This window comes from Lactuca saligna, chromosome 2, assembly GCF_052625555.1.
Source record: "Lactuca saligna cultivar CGN05327 chromosome 2, ASM5262555v1, whole genome shotgun sequence".
NCBI lineage: Eukaryota > Viridiplantae > Streptophyta > Magnoliopsida > Asterales > Asteraceae > Lactuca > Lactuca saligna.
Genome location: NC_136418.1, coordinates 166,218,248 through 166,236,958, shown reverse-complemented (window position 1 = coordinate 166,236,958; position 18,711 = coordinate 166,218,248). Strand labels below are relative to the sequence as shown.

General features: G+C 34.3%; 1 protein-coding gene across 5 annotated transcripts; it reads right to left on the bottom strand.

Moving 5' to 3' along the window:
• Nucleotides 1–7,720: 7,720 nt before the first annotated feature.
• On the bottom strand, nucleotides 7,721–10,926 carry LOC145032616 (uncharacterized). 5 transcript variants are annotated; one of them, XM_078981490.1, is made up of 3 exons: nucleotides 10,760–10,926; nucleotides 8,953–10,516; nucleotides 7,721–8,162 (listed from the first exon to the last, which is right to left on the bottom strand). In XM_078981490.1, exons 1-2 carry the CDS (start codon nucleotides 10,818–10,820, stop codon nucleotides 9,066–9,068), a joined length of 1,512 nt encoding a protein of 503 aa, XP_078837616.1. In that variant the 5' UTR covers nucleotides 10,821–10,926; the 3' UTR covers nucleotides 7,721–8,162; nucleotides 8,953–9,065. The 5 variants fall into 5 exon arrangements, with proteins under 5 accessions (XP_078837616.1, XP_078837613.1, XP_078837612.1 ...); XM_078981487.1 differs by having other exon boundaries at nucleotides 7,721–8,175; nucleotides 8,953–10,926; XM_078981486.1 differs by having other exon boundaries at nucleotides 8,953–10,926.
• Nucleotides 10,927–18,711: the final 7,785 nt, after the last annotated feature.

Here is an 18,711-nt window from a genome sequence, read left to right as displayed (position 1 = left end):
GGCCTAATATTCACATTACATGACGAATGGGCCTTAAGGGCCCATTCAAGTGTATATTGAGTCGAATACTTTTCCAAGATATGTTTATTGGGCTTTGCGACCCATTTACATGTTAATTTGGGCTTGAGTTATGGGTTACATGTTTGTTAGGCTTTTGTGGTCCATTTATATGCCTATTGGGCCCAAATTACCCTCTTACATGTTACTGGGCCTTTGTGGTCCATTTACATGCTAATTGGACTTGGACTAAGATTCAAAAGGTTGGTAGATCATAATTATACGTTTACATAATTCATGAACTTCATATACTTATATACATAGCTTTGGAATAGAAAATCTATAACATACACGTAAACATTAAACATAGTGAAAAACATAACGAATAGGAAAGGTTGAGAATCTAGTGAGACATGTCGGGTGGCACCTTTGAGTGTACAATCGTAACCTATAGTTATAATCAGAGTTTCTTGGAGGCAAAGCAAGAGTTTATGTATAGATCTATATGGGTGACTCCCCACGCCTTAGTTGTTCACTACAGCTAGACTAGGCCAGTCTAGGGCGACAAAATCTTTAACAATACCGGCATTTGGAAAAATGCCAAGACAGACAACCTAGTCATTATCATGTATGGTTATAACTGCTCATATAGAAATTCGATACCAAATTTAACATTTCGAAGGTTAACCCTTCGATTATGTCAATGCAAAACAACTTATTCAACAATACAAGAACCTCGACATTGATATTTGTTAGTTTCAATATAGTGCATAATATAAAATCTAAATGTATGTATATAAGTTTCAATATAGTGCATAATATAAAATCTAAATTAAAATGTCAAATAAATTTTAAAAACATATATAATTTTCTTTTTAAAAGTAGTATTCTACTTAGAGCATCCACAATGCATAATTAAATGGGAGCGTTGAATAAGATGACATGCCTAATTGGTATTCAATGGATTAAATTGTAGCATTGTTGGATATTATGTTGACATTCAATGAATATGAAGTTTAATGGTCCTTGAACTCTTCAATAGCAAAAAAAAAACTTTTTAACTATTAAATATATATTTTATTGAACTCTTTTGATTTCAATGCATTGTAGGAAAATTAATATAAAATTGTATAGTAAGTAAAATGATTATGTATCAACCCATTAAATTCTAATAAGTTTAATGCATTATGGATGCCCTTAGATAACAATAAAAATTATTAAAAATAACATAAAAGACAATATAATATCTTAAAATATTGATATTAAAAAAGTTATCGAGATTGAAATTTAAAATTTTGATAAATAAATTATTTAAAATTCATTAACCATAAATAGTTACAAATAATATTAGATAAAAAGTTATTCAGTTTTATTAACGGGCAATCCACGAGTAGAAATCACTATGATGATGTAGCTTTAATATATATATATATATATATATATATATATATATATATATATATATATATATATATATATATATATATATATATATATATATATATATATATATATATCTTAAACCATTACAATAATTTAAATCAGTTTAGGTTAAGAATTATATTTTCAAAGTTAACAAGGATGATCTACTAATTATGATTATATATATATATATATATATATATATATATATATATATATATATATATATATATATATATGTTTAGATCGTTTGAAACTATTTTAATTTTGTGAGACCGTGAGAGCAAATGTAAAAATAATTTTAAAATACAAAATAAATGGAAAAATCCAAAAAAAAAAATTTAAATATTATTTTCGGAACTTGAATTAACTAAAAAAAATTTAAAAAAAATCCCGTTTTTTTTTCTTGAAAAATACGTAAAATATTTTAATAGAATATTACACTGACATATTCTAAAAAATAATTTTAAAATGCAAAATAAATGGAAAAATCTAAAAATTCTTTTTTTAAATATTATTTTCGGAACTTGAATTAACTAAAAAAAATATAAAAAAATCCGTTTTTTTTTTTTTAAAATACGTGACATATTATAATAGAATATTACACTGTACATATTGTAAAAAATAATTTTAAAATGCAAAATAAATGGAAAAATATAAAAAATATTTTTTTAAATATTATTTTTGGAACTTTAATTAACTAAAAAAAATATAAAAAAATTAAAAAAATTAAAAAAATAAAAAAAATGCATCTCACGGTATCACAAAATTAGGTCGTCTCACATGAACCTAACCATATATATATATATATATATATATATATATATATATATATATATATATATATATATATATATATATATATATATATATATATATATATATATATATATCTTATCACCATATAATACTATTCCATACACGGCACAAATATTTTTCTAGTTTGAAATATACACTTGTCCATGTTTGATGTGTTAACTATTAGTTTGTAAACTAGTTTATCTAGTTTATCAAGAAAGTTATCTAACAAAATAACTTTATATGTTACAATAAGTTATATTTATGATTTTATCGAACACTGAATTACAATAATAATTTAGTATGATATATTTATATACAATAGTTAAACCATATAGTAGACAATAGGTACTCATCCCCCCCCCCCCCCCCCCCCCCTTTTTTTTTTTTTTTTTTTTGGTTTAAAAGAATAAAAGTTGGAATAAAAAATACTACAAATTTATATTCATAAAACAATTGGGCTTTTGTCAAAGGACTTTAAAAGTAATTTTAAAAACAAAAATCAAAATATCCTCAAATGTGTTTTATCTTTCTTGAATTTTGTTGGTTGGCCATTCTTACATTGACGGAATTCTTTGATGGGCCTGGGCCTTTGCAAATTGGACTTTAATAATGCAAGATATATATATATATATATATATATATATATATATATATATATATATATATATATAGAGAGAGAGAGAGAGAGAGAGAGAGAGAGAGAGAGAGGGGGGGGAGGGGGTAGGTTCCGTTGAGAGATATTGTTCATCAATTAATTAAAGTTTCATAGTAAAACTCAAAATTATTTATCAATCATCTTAAATAAATTATTAATTAAGAGATATTTTAATGTAATTATAGTGAAAAATTAAAATTTTAAAATGAAGAACCGACAAGTGATATGACATTAATTAGGAGGTATAATAGAGTGACAAATGAGAAAAAGAAAATAAACCTATTTTTTTATTAGACTATATATATATATATATATATATATATATATATATATATATATATATATATATATATATATATATATATATATATATATATATATATAAGTTAAATAGATTTATACATCAACATGGATCGTACCTCAACATGTTTAAAAAATTAACTAGAATGGTACCAAATCTATCTCGAACTATCAAGCCCAAAATTGATCTAGAATGCCAATTCGGGTAATATTCTTAATTTTGTTGAACCGTCGGTCCTAGGCAGTTCGTCGCTCATTCTCATGACTAACTTCTAGGTCTTGGATTGGTCATAAAATAACTACAAGATATATGGGATAAATAAGCCTATAGATTTGTTTCTTGAAATTCCTTTTACCAAGCCTATGTATTACCCTTTATTTTCATCATTTTTTTTCAAACCCTATGGGTAGGTGTGGCATATTGGTATTTGTGTCGTGTTTTTAGTTGAAATGATAATATTTTATATAATACGAACACGAAAAGATACAAAGTCATGTTTTGCTTTACTAACACGAGAATGAACCAATTAAAACATGATAACAACGAGAAATATGAAAAAAAAAAAAAACTTTAGATATTTAGTTCTTAATTAATCATGAAAAACACGTCAAAAACGATAAAAATATGTTAATTTCGCATCGAATGTTGAACACAGACACAATACGACACAACATTGTGTTTTTTATACTAGACATGAACACGAAAGGATCACGAATTTGAAAATTACTTTCATCCAAACTTCATTTTGCACCATATTTTTGTCACGCCGTGCCATAAACTGCCATCCTTATATATGGGATATCTCATGTCCTCCTTGATTCTCATTTCTCTTTTAACTCTTTTCTATGCTTTTTTTAACTTCTTTTTTTTTTTTTTTTTTTTTAAAGTATACCACGTATTAGAAATTAACAAATCATTAATAAAGTGAATTTATTATCTTTAAATAAAGTGAATATTGTTTTTTAGATATTAAGAAAACACACCGATAAAAAAAATGATCAACCGAGAGAAAGAGGGATATAAGGAGGAGACAAGAGAAGGATGAGAGCACAACCAAGATAGAGAGAACTAGGAAAGAGATCGATCATGAAACTCATACATACCATACATCACCATTCTTGAATTTTGTAACACCCTTTATTCAGGTAATTTCATTTTTGACCCTAAGTATTTGATTTGTTGCAAAATTGGTCCTATAACTCACTTTATGTGAGATGTGTGTTTATGTTAGTACGATGGAAGTACCCAAGCGTACGCAGGACGTATGTAGTTGGGGTCAAAACTAATTTTTAGGGTTTGAGCCCTATTTAAACACCATTATCTCCTCAAGATCTTTATCCTAATCAACCTCCATCTCCCAAATTGTCCCTTGCAAACCATAATCCATTGTGTGAGCATTTTGAGCTTGAGAGAGTGTGTTTTTTGTTCCTGAAGGAATGAGAAGATGGTGAAATCATCTTGGAAGCTCAAGACCACCTAGATCCAAAAGTATCTCACCCCAAGCATCCTTTGGAGGTATAAAGTTTGAATCTTGATGAGTTATTTGCTTAGATCTTGCTAGTCTAGAATTTGTGTACACTTTTGGTCCCATAGTTTGGTCAAGTGGAGTATGAGCTACTCCAGGTCCTTGAAATGTAGTTATTTGTAGTTTTGAGCTCATAGATTCATAAAAATAAGATCTTTGACATTCTCATTAAGCCATAAAAGAGTTTTGGGACTTTGGATGACTTTTAGACCAAGGGTTTGAGTTTCTACCCTCTTGTATGCATGCAGATGGATAAAGTAAGAGACTTTATCCATTAAGACATCACTTTTTACCTGGATCTGAAGTTTGGTGCTTTGGATTAATGAAATAAGGACTTAACGGCGAATTAGAGATTTAACTTTGGTATGTTGGGTGTACTTAGAGGTACGTTGCGCGTACCAGGTTTGAAACCCATGACTTGAGATCTTTAACTTTTTGACATTAAATTTGAACAAGTTTGAATTAGTGGTATTTTGAGTAGTAGTATGAGATTTGATCACTGTTTGTTGTATAGGTGACTTGTAGAGTCAGCAGTTGGAGTTGTGATTTGGTCAGCTAAATTTCAGACTATGAGGTGAGTTTCCTCTCCGTGTTTGTGGGTCGAAGGCACCAATGCCGATCCAGTAGATTTTGTATCCTGGTTTAGGAAGTTGTTATACTGTAGCGATCTGTTAAGACTTGAATGGTTATATGTTTGATGTTTGTAACATCCAGATGTCGAGGTAATTCAAATTTCAGAATTCTAAGTATTTAGGGTTGTCACGGCGTGGGGTAAATCGCAACGACATAGCATTTTGAGAAATATCACAATCTCATTTAAGGACGCCATGATTTGGAAACGGTTTAATGAGATGCCTAATATCTGGGGTTTGTGCTCTATTTAATGGAATGTGATGGCTAGGGTTTCTCACCTTCAGCCTCCATTACACTCTCTCAGTGTCCAAGAAAACCCTAACCTCTATTTTTACTCTCTAAGTTTTTTTTTGTTGATTTTGGGGATTTGAAGAAGTAAGTGACTTCTAGACTTGAATTCAGCAAACAACTATTCTCATCAGCTTGTTGTGCATCTTTATGACTCTTGTAAGTCCCCAGTTCCAAGCTTTTTGGTTTATTATGCATAGATGTAGGTTTCTATGTTTTGGTCTTCATGCTGGGACATATTGGAGTGTTGGGATTTCATAAAGTTGCCAATTTATGAATCCCTAGAGTCCATTTTTTGGTTAGGAATGATGTATCTGGAGTTTTATAGAGTTTTGAACTCTTGCATGAGAACTTGGCTCTTTTTACTCTATTTTGACCTAATAAGAGTCCAAGATATGCCTTGGACTGTAGTGGAGGATGTGTCAGGCCCATGGATTGGTCCTACTAGGGTGCCTGGCAGCTGGGGGCGCCTAACGGTTGGAGCGATCGAGTCGGACCCAGCTGGGCCCTGCAGGGGACTCTTCATCGAAGGCTTCCTTATTTCTGACCCATTCTGAAGGGCATGTTATCAGAAAGCTAGTGTTTTGATCCAACAACGGAACATCATATTTCATAGTAGACATCATTAATCACTTGATAAAATAATCCCAATAAACTAATACTAACCATGGATCCTTAAATACCAATTTTAGTAAATGTGGATGAAAATAACTATACGAAATCATCTGATCAATTTAGACGACTGAAAGTCGAAACTAGGAGAAAGTCAACACCCAGGGATCTAAATAGTCTATAATAATATTAGTTAAACACAAAATAGAATTATGATATCAATAGAACAATGAGTAAAAAAAGAGTACAAAGATTTGCACGAAAAGCTCAAAAAAAAGGAGAAATCACCGGCAAGGGAAGTTAATAATCAATCCATTATAAACTTGCACTATACAGTTTAAAATCCTTTCAATTGTGTCTCCTGCTATAGATCACTAGATAAGAAAAAAAAACTACACTACTAGGGCTATGTGTTATGGCCTCGCCACTTGTTCCAGGGTGCTGATTTGGCACTGCAGCTCGAACAAGAACACCACACGGCCCCTAGAGGGACCTGGTAAGCGGCCCCGCCAGATGAAGATCTCGTCCCGGTGAAGACACCATTGTCCTTCCCCTCTTCTCATGCAACCATTATTATATCAATAGAACAATGAGTAAAAAAAAGAGTACAAAGATTTGCACGAAAAGCTCAACAAAAGGAGAAATCACCAGCAAGGGAAGTCAATAATCAATCCATTATAAACTTGCACTATACAATTTAAAATCCTTTCAATTGTGTCTCCTGCTATAGATCACTAGATAAGAAAAAAACTACACTACTAGTGCTATGTGTTATGGCCTCGCCACTTGTTCCAGGGTGCTAATTTGGCACTGCAGCTCGAACAAGAACACCACACGGCCCCTAGAGGGCCTTGGTAGGCGGCCCCATCAGATGAAGATCTCGTCCTGGTGAAGACACCATTGCCCTTCCCTTCTTTTCATGCAACCCTTTTCTTCTTTACTTGTGATCCTCCGTCTAATTAAGAGAGTGTTTGAGATTTCATTTAAAAACATCTTACTGGTTTATTAGTTTTTTGAAAAATCAACATGTCAAAAAAGTTTTTGGCAATATAAAATGACTTTTAAAATAACTTCTCATTAACCCCTTTAAAAAAGGAGATTTTAATAAGTTAGAATTTCTAACTTTTCAAAAGTCGTTATAACTTTCTAGATTGTAAAAGACAAATACCCCTTAAAACACATAATATCACCGTCCCATATTTATTACCCACTTTTGATTTTTGAAGTCTTTATTCTTCAACTTTGACCTTAAATATTTTTATTTGTGTTTTAATAATATTTGACTTTGATACTAATTATGAAATCCAAAACGAAATGACAAGTATATATATATATATATATATATATATATATATATATATATATATATATATATATAACATGTGCCAGCTACCAAGACAAAAAGTTTTCAATTATTAACAAAAATGCCAAATCAGTTTCAATATCTTCAATACTCAACAAAATTATTTGATGAAACTTATAATAATGAAAAAACATTTAAAATACAATTCATTCATATATTTTACATCAAATATAATATATCAAAAACAAAAGTATTTAAAGTCAAAAGTGAGCAATAAATATAAGACGGATGGAGTATAAGCTAAGACGTTGTTTGATGAGAGTTTTGATCGAGTCCAAAGCTAGGACTTGGTCTACATTTTCCGACATCATGTTTGATTTGCTTCAAGACCTCCTGATTGGGTCCAAATTTTTGACTGATCCCATCATTTTTCTCCTGATCCGGTCTGATAAAAAAAGCTTCAAACTGAGTTCTACTCTTCAGTGTCAGAGGTCCTTCGTCAGCATGTTTGGTATCCATTTTTGCTTCTGATTTGGTCTCAACCTTTAACCCAATCAACTTCAAAGTCAACTTCAAAATCAGTCCGTTTAACCGAATCAACATCTTTCAGGCTTTATCAAAAACCCTAAAGACAAACACTTAAAAAAAACAACTTATTGACTTATTGATTTTTCCCACCACAAAAGCTAATCCAAACATTATTAAGAAAAAAATCTCATTTTCTCAGCACCATAAATCAATAGTTTTTTTTACCTAAAAATCCTTTTGAGGTTCAAAATAAAATCCCAAACACCCTCTAAGACTTAGGGGTGAGGATTTAGGCCTCTGGATAAGACCGGGAACCAAAACTGGTAAGCCTCTATAGATTCGGTCCAAGAAGTTCTGCAAAATAGGTTTGGTCCAAGAATGCTTACTTTTACATCCAAGAACCAAGAACCGGACCTGGTAAACCTCAACACGTATTGACCGAGGTCCACCAATTTTTATAAAACTGGTTTGGTCCAGTCCAATCAAAATGCTCACCATAGTAAGACTTGTCATGTTTTGAGGCATAACTTACATTTACTTTCACGTTAACTCATTACTTGTTTGGTCAAATATAATTATTCCCTATAAAAAATCAGCTTTGCCAAACTCTTTCACAAATTTAAGTCGCTATAATAACTTCTGTAGTATGTAAAAATAGGTGATTTTATGGAAACCGAAAACCGTGTAAAAATACTATTTTCAAAACCACACGTCCTTTAACATTTTGGGTAAAAACAAATATCTGAAATCACAAAAGTATAGCTTTAATTTTTTTTTTTTTTTGGAGCGGTTAAATTAATTTGGTGCTATACACAATTCCCTAACATAATCATGTAAAAAATATAAACTTATAAAATTTAATAGAAAGTTAGAAACTGCTGCTATACCTTATGTACATGGAGAGTATTTTAAAGTTTCAACCCCAATTCTATTTCCAAAATTTCACTTTCGCCCCCTCAACTTTCCTTCTTTTTGCAAATTAATCCCAACATATACAAGGTTAGCTGGAAGAATCCTTTAACTCCTTGGTTGACAACAATCTAATTAGCAACTTCATTCCATCCACAGATAAACTTGTCTCAAGTGATCCATTCATAAAGTCAACAGTTTTACTTGTTTCATTCACTCTCTGAAAACCCTGCTCCATAATCTTATATGTAATCTCATCTGCAGCACAACCATTTTCTTTCATTTCAAGAAACAACATATTTGCTTTATCAAGTTCACCCATTTTCAAGAATCCATCAATCATAATGTTATACGTACGAACATTAGGTTTCAAGCCTCTAGCAGAAAGACCTAAAAAGAACTCATATGCATCATCAGTTTCCCCAGATTTACACATACCATCAATCAGACAATTGCATGTAACAATATCAGGAACAATACCATCAACATCAAGATTTTTAAACAACTTTAACGCCTCATCAAGTCTCCTGTTCTTACAAAGTGCATCTAATATAGTATTGTAACTCACAATATCTGGATTTAAACCATGAGATTTCATTTCAACAGGAAGCATAAGTGCCTTATCAAGTCTACCCACATGACATAAACCACCAATGAGTATATTGTATGTTCTAAGATTAGGATCAGTACCTTTCTTGGACATTTCTTGAAAAACATTCAAGGCTTCATCAATTCTTTCGGTTTCAGAGTACCCATTTATTAAGATATTGTAACTGATAACCGAAGGCGTGCAATCTTGGTCAACCATGGAGTCAAACAGCTTTCTAGCAGTGTCTACTTTCCCGAGTAAACAGTAACCATCCATCAGTGCATTGAATGTGACAGTGTTGGGGGTTTCACCTCTCTGGATCATCAATGTTAGCAAAATTTGGGCTTCAATTACTCTCCCTTCTTTACACATAGCATTTAGTAAAGTGGTAAATGTGTGTACATTAGGTGAGATGTTTCTAGTAAGCATTTCACTTAACAATCTCATTGCTTCTTTCCATGAGTGTAAATTACACAAACCGTGAATTAAGGAAGTGTAAGTTACCACGTTTGGTGAAATCCCTTTTGAGTTCATTTCAGAAAAAAGCTTCAAAGCTTCTTCAAATTGTTTATTCTTGCAGAGGCTGTCTATGATGGTGCTATACTGGATAATCATGGGTTTACATGAAGATTTTTCCATCTGTCTAAGCAATTGGATAGCAGAATTAGTATTTCCTGATTTGCAAAGACCGTTTATCAATGTTCCATAAGTTACTACACTTAGTTCAAACCCGTTTTCCACAATTTGTTTGAATAATTTGATTGCTTGATGAAGGTTATCGTTAGCACAGAGTCCCCTGATGAGTGTATTAAATGTCGCACAATCAGGAACGTATCCAAGTTTCGTGGCTTTCCCCAGCACAACGAACCCTAAATCCACTCTTTTCAAGTGACAGAAACAATTGATTGCGATGTTGAAGACATAAATGGTGGGCTTTGGAAAAGGGTCGACTCCTAAGAAGTCATATTTTTTAATCAGAGAAATTGCAGCAGCATAATACTTCTTGTTGACAATAAAAGTTAAGACCTTAGTGAATTCTTGGATAGGGGGAACAGGATTACGATAGAACATATGATTAAACGTATAAACTGCATCTTCAAGTGTTTTGATTTTAGTACCTTCTTTACAATTTCGGTTGTTGGAAGCAGAAAATGTAGAAAAATAATTAAAGAATATGGGTGAAGAAAAACACTTACGGGCATCAAGAATATCAAAGATAGAGGGATGATATCGAGCACCATAAAACGAATGCTTCATTATCAGCGTCCCTAAAACCCTGACGCCATAGTCTCTAAAACCCTAATGTCCCTGCAAGTCCTCGAAGTCAAAACACGTTGCTTCTTTTAGTTTTGTCGAACTTTCAGTCACTTCCTCGGGTAAACGATTGATTGCAATTTACAAATACACCCTTTTATTAATAAAATATCTCACATAGACACATTCGTCTTAGGGGAGTTTGATTATTTTTTAAGTTTAAAAGTTTTTTTTTTTTTTTTTTTTTTTTTTTTTTTTTTTTTTTTTTAAATCTTTTTTATTTTAATTTTTGAGTAGACAAAAGCCAAAGATTGTTTTTAAAAAATGTTTGGGTTGTATTTATTAACTTTTAAATGTATTTTAGCTTTTAAAAGGCTAAAAATCATATTTTTATGATTTTTAAACACCCATGATTTTCTTCTTTACAAATAGTTATTTTGAAAAGAATTTTTGTATCTTTAAAATATCTTTTGGTATTTTTTGACTTTTTGAAAAAATTAAAAATGAAAAAGTTATTTCAAAAGTAATCTCAAACACCTCTTAATCAATTCTCTTTTTATATAAAAGGTTTTATGGAGAAAAATCTTATTATTTTGAATTTTTAATAAAATCATAAAAACTTTTTTAATAGAAACGTCAATTATTTAATATCTTGCCTGAATTAATGAAAAAAAAATCATTTTTTTTTATTTTAACAGGAAATGACAGATTATGTAATTTTTTAAAATAATGAGATTTTCTGTTTAAAAAAACTTAGAAATTTATTAATTTTTTTTTCCAAAATAATAAGATTTTTCCAAATAAAAACCCCTTATAAAATATCAATTTCTAAAACTTTTGTCAACTCTATGATACTTTATGAACTATTGAACTTCGTTATTTTATAAGGTTAATGAAGTTTATTTTATAAGGTTAATGCTATTAAATAGCAACTAGTTTCAGGGTTCCTATTAAAAAAACTAAAATGATTTTTATCACTAAAGTTTTATTTTTATTCTATTTATATTAAAATCAGGTAAAAATAACTTGTCTAATTTGATGATGACATACAACTTAATTAAAATATTTTATTAAATGATAACTAACTTTTAGTTTTGTTATAAGCAGGTATCCAAAAGGTTAGAGTTTTAACCACTAAAACATTTTCCATTTATGTTACCTAAATAGGGATTGGATAAGAATGATGAGATGATCTGATAAGCTGATTGAAAGGAAAAGCCCCAAATGAAATCATTTGAAGAACCCAAAACTATTATATTGAACAAGGCAAACAAGATACTTGATGCTTGCAAAATGAAAGCGCAACAACGAGCCCAATCACATTTGGGAGTCAACGGGACTTAAAAAGAAGGTACTTCAATTTTATGGACTAAGACGTGATTTTAAGGACTAAATCCTCTTAAGGGTAAATAGTTGTAAGTGTATCCTATATTTTTGGTACGATGGATATATGTCAAGTTATCGTTTTGATCCTGTAATAAGTAAAAAATTGCAGTTGGTTATGTTAAAATTAGGATGTTATTTAAGGAAGAAAACCAAAAGGATTAACAAAGTTACATGTTACGACGAACTCCAAGTGCATGTTTAGCTCTACCTCTGAAGGATCGTTGTCTAATAAACATCCGGGAATCTGCTTTGCATAAGATGGACAAACACTATGTCAGATAGCCATACCGATGGTTGAACCTTGGCATTGCTATCCGACGCCTAAGTTAGATTGCGAAATAAAAGGTGTTATGGTGTTACGTGTAATTTTTCTTGCTTCTCTTTTCCAATACCCGGTTGTCGTGTATCGTGTCTCTGATGTATTTATAGGCTTTTCAAGGCTCCATGGGCTTACAGTTTGGTCCGGTTCTTCATTATTACCCGGTTTGTAAGCAGTCACATTTTTTTGTCCTTTTACTATTTTATTACTATGTATCCTTTTTTTGGCATGTTTTCTAGGATATGGTTCTGAGATTCATGCATGGTTACTTGAGCCTAGATTCGTTCATGACAGTTTGTAGTTTCTTTATGCCCGACCTTGTAAGTATCATGCCAGTTTTTGGTTTTCTTGGATTACCGGCCCGGGTACACCATTAAGCTCCCTGGTCTGAAGGGTAAAAGAATGTTGACCAAATATTTTTGCCATTCAGACTTGAAGATCCACCTTTGATATTGAAACGTCATGCACATGAGGCGTATTAAATGCTTGTGTCGTCGACCATCATTTATTCTTCTTTGATTGGATTGTTGATATAATTCAGAGTTAGGAGTTAGTTTATTTCAGTTAAACTGCACGTGTCTTTTTCATTTGTTGAATAAGTAAAAAGCTAAGTATGATAGAGTACCGAGTCACAAGGTTATTGGAGTTAGTTGCACTTTATTCGCAATTTTCAGTCTTTAAATTAGTTGCATTGTATTTCGTTGAGGTCACCACCTCCATTCTCAGTTCAGAAAAATAATAAAGCTGCAAAGCTTTTAGTAACTTGCTTTTGTTTTTACTTTTCCCGTTTTGCCCCTGTCCCTGTTTTATTGTTATAAATCTGATACAGGCCTCTTAAGGAGCCAACAATTGGTATCAGAGCGTACCTGGTACATGCCCAAGTATCAACCTAGAGAAGAAGAGATGGCAGGCAGTGACAGCAATGGGAATGGAGACAAAGACGGGCAAATCACCTTGCACTACCCGATGTTGACCAGAAGCAATTACAGTGCATGGGCAATAAAGATGCGGGTGTTTATGTTAGCTCAAGGTGTTTGGGATGCAGTGGAACCCAGAACACCCAACACCCTTGTTGAAACCAAGAAGGATAATATGGCCTTGGCTGCCATTTATCAGGGGATACCCGAGGATTTGCTAATGACATTGGCGGAGAAGAAGACTGCCAAAGAAGCCTGGGAAGCTCTAAAAGTTATGTTTATAGGGGCAGATAGAGTAAAGGTTGCAAGGATCCAAACACTCAAAGCTGAACTTGAAGCCATGAGTATGAAGGAAACGGAGAGTGTTGATGATTTCACCGGAAAAGTAATTAGCACAGTCAGCATGTTACGAACCTTGGGAGACAAGGTAGAAGAATCACAGGTTGTGAAGAAGTTACTCAGGTCTGTTTCGTCCAAATTTCTTCAGATTGCCTCGACACTCAAGCAATTTGGAGACCTGGAATCGATGTCCGTTGAGGAAGTAATCGGGAGGCTCAAGGCGTACGAAGAACGAATGAAGAGCTCATGTGAAAGCGATGATCGGAAACTCTTGTTGACTCACAAGGGGTGGTCCGATAGAAACAAAAAGAAATCAGAAGGTGACTCAAAACAAAGAGTAAGTCGAGGTGGTATCACTGGTTCTCGTGGCGGTCGTGGCAGAGGAAGAGGAAGAAACGGTGGAAGTCGTGGTGGTCGCGGTGGCAGAGGCGGAACGCATCACCACAAGGAAGGAAATTCCGGTGCATCGAGTAGCCATGACAAGAGTAATATTCAATGCTATAACTGCCAGGAGTATGGGCATTATGCATCTGAATGCAAAAATCCTCGAAAGGAACGAAACCACAAAAGCAATCTGATCCATGAGCATCATGAAGATAAACCTGCCCTGCTGCTGGCAACCCGCGAAGATGAAAGTTTAGTATTCTTGAACGAAGAAAACCTTAACCCACAATTAAGAACCCATGGCAACAAAAAGAAGTTATCCTGCACATGGTACCTGGACACAGGTGCCAGCAATCATATGACTGGAGACAAAACGAAGTTCAAAAACTTGAATGAATCAATTCATGGTTTCGTAAAGTTTGGAAACGATTCAAAAGTAAGAATTGATGGGAGAGGCTCAATTGTGTTCAAATGCAAAGATGGAGGAAACCGAAAGCTTGATAATGTCTACTACATTCCCGATTTATGTAGCAACATTATTAGTTTAGGTCAACTGGCGGAAGGTGGAGATGAAATAAAGATCAAGGATCCATTTTTATGGGTACGTGACTCGTCAGGAAAACTACTTATGAAGGTTCCCAGGTCAAGCAACAGACTCTACAAGATAGAATTGGAAGAAGTAAGGGCTGTGTGCTTAAGTATTAAAGTTGATGATCAAATGTGGCTGTGGCATAAACGACTTGGACACACGAACTTTGCTTCTCTAAAACAAATAGTGGACAAAGGGATGATCAACAGAGTGCCAAAGATCAAAATTCCATCATCAACCTGTGAAGGATGTTTGATGGGAAAACAGACAAGAAACTCCTTCCCAGCACAAGCAACGTTTAGAACAAAAAAGAGGCTGGAGTTAATCCACTGCGATTTATGTGGACCAGTATCACCACCCACACCATCTGGGAATAGATACTTTATGCTGATTGTTGATGATCTTAGCAGGGTAATGTGGGTGTACCTAATGGAAAATAAAGCTGAAGCACTCCAAATATTCAAGAACTTCAAAAATAAAGTGGAAACTGAAACAGGGGAGAAGGTGAAAGTGCTGAGAACGGATAGAGGAGGAGAATTCTTGTCGAATGAGTTCACAAGGTACTGCGAGGAAACGGGCATGGAGAGACATTACACGTCTCCCTACTCTCCACAACATAATGGAGTAGTAGAGAGACGAAATCGAACAGTTCTAGAGATGGTTAGATGCAATCTGAAAACAATGTCGATGCCAAACAGTTTATGGGGGGAAGCAGTTTCACACTCTGTTTACGTGCTAAACAGAGTGCAGACGAAAGCACTGAAAAATTCAACTCCGTATGAAGTGTGGACGGGAAGAAAACCACACGTCGATCATCTCAAGGTTTTTGGGTGTGTAGCTCACATGAAGTTAGCTAAGAGCAACTTAAAGAAACTTGAAGACAGGAGCAAGCCTCTGGTTCATCTTGGAATCGAGAAGGGATCGAAAGCGTACAGGTTGTTAGACCCAGATACTGGGAAAATGTATGTTAGCCGAGATGTTGTGTTCGAAGAGAATAGAAAGTGGACGTGGGAGAAAAGTGTTAAGATCAGGGCAACACCAGGGATGATTTTTACGGTTGAAGGTTTCAATCTTGATGATGGTTTGTACAATGAAGAAGATGACTGGGGTGAATGGATACCGGACACATCGGATCAAGAAATGAACTCGTCCCCGATAAGTGAAGACCGGGTCACTTTTGACCAGTCAAACAATCCGGGTCATCCAGATGAAAGCCAAATGGATACCCCAATAAATTCCCCGGTGATCCCTAATGCTCCCATTAATCAAACTTCCCCAATTACAGTGGGATCTACGAGTACATCCTCGAGCGCTACCGGCGAAGGAGCACCAAAGCGATATCGCCTTCTCACTGACCTCTACGAAGCCACCGATGAAATCCATATACCTCTAGAAGAACTGCTATTGACCAAAATTGATGATGAACCAACTTCTTATGAAGAAGCTAGTCAGAAACAAGAATGGCGAGAAGCTATGGAGGCGGAATTAAGTGCAATAGAAAAGAACAACACATGGAGTTTGGTCGATTTACCAAGAGATCGAAAAGCGATCGGCCTAAAGTGGGTTTACAAGATAAAACGAGATCCAAGTGGCAAGATAGTGAAGCACAAAGCCCGACTCGTGGCAAAGGGATATGTGCAGAAGGAAGGACTCGATTATGGAGAAGTGTTCGCACCAGTAGCCAGATTTGAAACAATCTGGCTCATCCTAGCTCTGGCAAGCTCAAATGGGTGGAAAGTTCATCACCTGGATGTGAAGTCGGCGTTTCTAAACGGCGATCTCGAAGAAGAAGTATACGTCTCCCAACCAGCTGGCTACAAAAGGAAAGGTGAAACTCACAAGGTACTGAAACTCTCCAAAGCCCTGTATGGCCTAAAACAAGCTCCCAGAGCTTGGAACTCCTGTCTAGACAGGTACCTGAAAAAACTAGGGTTCAGAAGATGTCCCCAAGAATACTCGGTCTATACAAGGAAGAAAGGTGGAAGCACACTAATTCTAGGTGTGTATGTCGATGACTTGATAGTGACAGGAAGCTCATCTGAAGAAGTGAAGAAATTCAAGGATGAAATGAATGAGAAGTTCGAGATGAGCGATCTGGGATTGCTGACTTACTACTTGGGAATTGAGGTATGCCAATACAACCAATGTATTACTCTCAAACAAGAAGCGTACGCAAAGAAGCTTTTAGAAAGGACTCAAATGCTTGAGTTCAATCCCACAAAATGTCCTATGGAACACAAACTGTTATTGACCAAAGAGGGAGATGGGAACTTGGTAAATCCCACTGAATATCGGAGTATTGTGGGTGGTCTTAGATACTTGACACACACAAGACCAGACTTGTCCTTTGCTGTTGGAGTTGTAAGTCGTCACATGGAAAACCCCACCATGGCACACCTCCAAGCAGTAAAAGGCATACTAAGATACGTAAAAGGGACATTGGACCATGGTTTAATCTATACACAGGGGGAGACCAACATCACTATCACTGGCTATTCTGATAGTGACCATGCCAAAGATAAGGACGATAGGAGAAGTACAGGAGGCATGATTTTCTATGTGAATGGGAACATGGTCTCTTGGTCATCACAGAAACAAAAGTGTGTGGCTCTGTCCTCCTGTGAGGCAGAGTTTATGGCAGCTACCATGACAGCATGTCAAGGTATATGGTTGAGGAGATTGTTAACTGAAATAACTGGTCAAAATATTTGTTGACAACAAGGCAGCATTAGAGCTCATGAAAAACCCAGTATTTCATGGCAGGAGTAAGCACATAGATGTGAGGTTCCATTTTATCAGAGAGTGTATTGAAAATGGTGAAATAGTGGTTGCTCATGTAGATGGGAAGAAACAAAAGGCAGATATTCTCACAAAGGCGTTGGCAAGAATGAAGCATGATGAGATGTGCAAAATGATAGGTATCAAGAAGATTGGAACTCTGAATTAAGGGGGAAAATGTTGATATAATTCAGAGTTAGGAGTTAGTTTATTTCAGTTAAACTGCACGTGTCTTTTTCATTTGTTGAATAAGTAAAAAGCTAAGTATGATAGAGTACCGAGTCACAAGGTTAGTGGAGTCAGTTGCACTTTATTCGCAGTTTTCAGTCTTTAAATTAGCTGCATTGTATTTCGTTGAGGTCACCACCTCCATTCTCAGTTCAGAAAAATAATAAAGCTGCAAAGCTTTTAGTAACTTGCTTTTGTTTTTACTTTTCCCGTTTTGCCCCTGTCCCTGTTTTATTGTTATAAATCTGATACAGGCCTCTTAAGGAGCCAACATGGATTGCCCTTAATAAACACTTTAACCAGTTTTTCCTGTTATTTAATGGATAAGTCTAATTTGTTAGAAGCTTCTATTTTTTTATTCCCTTATAACTTTCACTTTATGGCTGCCACGCGTAATGACATCTCCACAATTGTTTATGAATTGGATTACCATATGCTTGATCGATATACGTGTGAATATCATTTGTCTCACATACTTGGTTTTCAACTTCCACCTCTGTCATCATCTGTTCTTGATGCCCTGTTTAGTAAGGTTGGGTTTTATCTTCGACATCTTGTTTGTGGTTTGAGGTTGCCTCCATCTTCCTTCTTTTCAGAGATCCTTTGTTTTATAAAGTTCATCTCGTGCAACTATGCCCTAATGTCGTGTTGAAAGTACTTATTTTCGAGGTTTTTTGTGTGGCCCATAAAATACAACTATATGTTGCCTTGTTTCGCTATTTTTATCGCTTGAAAAAGTATGATGACTGGTATTCCTTTAGCAATCATCACTTCCCTCTCTCTCTCTCTCTCTCTCTCTCTCTCTCTCTCGATTTAGGTCATGCCAATGGTAGCTGGAAGAGTAGGTTCTGCTGGGTAGATGTGCTTAACTTATGTCTCCCCTTTTTTCATCATTATGTTCCTCTTGGTGATGATTCAGTGTTCTTATATGTTGAGTTATCCTCTTATGTACCC

Bases quoted from the DNA above. Each gene is read 5' to 3' on its own strand.
- LOC145032616 (XM_078981487.1), bottom strand. From the start codon at position 10,820: ATGAAGCATTCGTTTTATGGTGCTCGATATCATCCCTCTATCTTTGAT.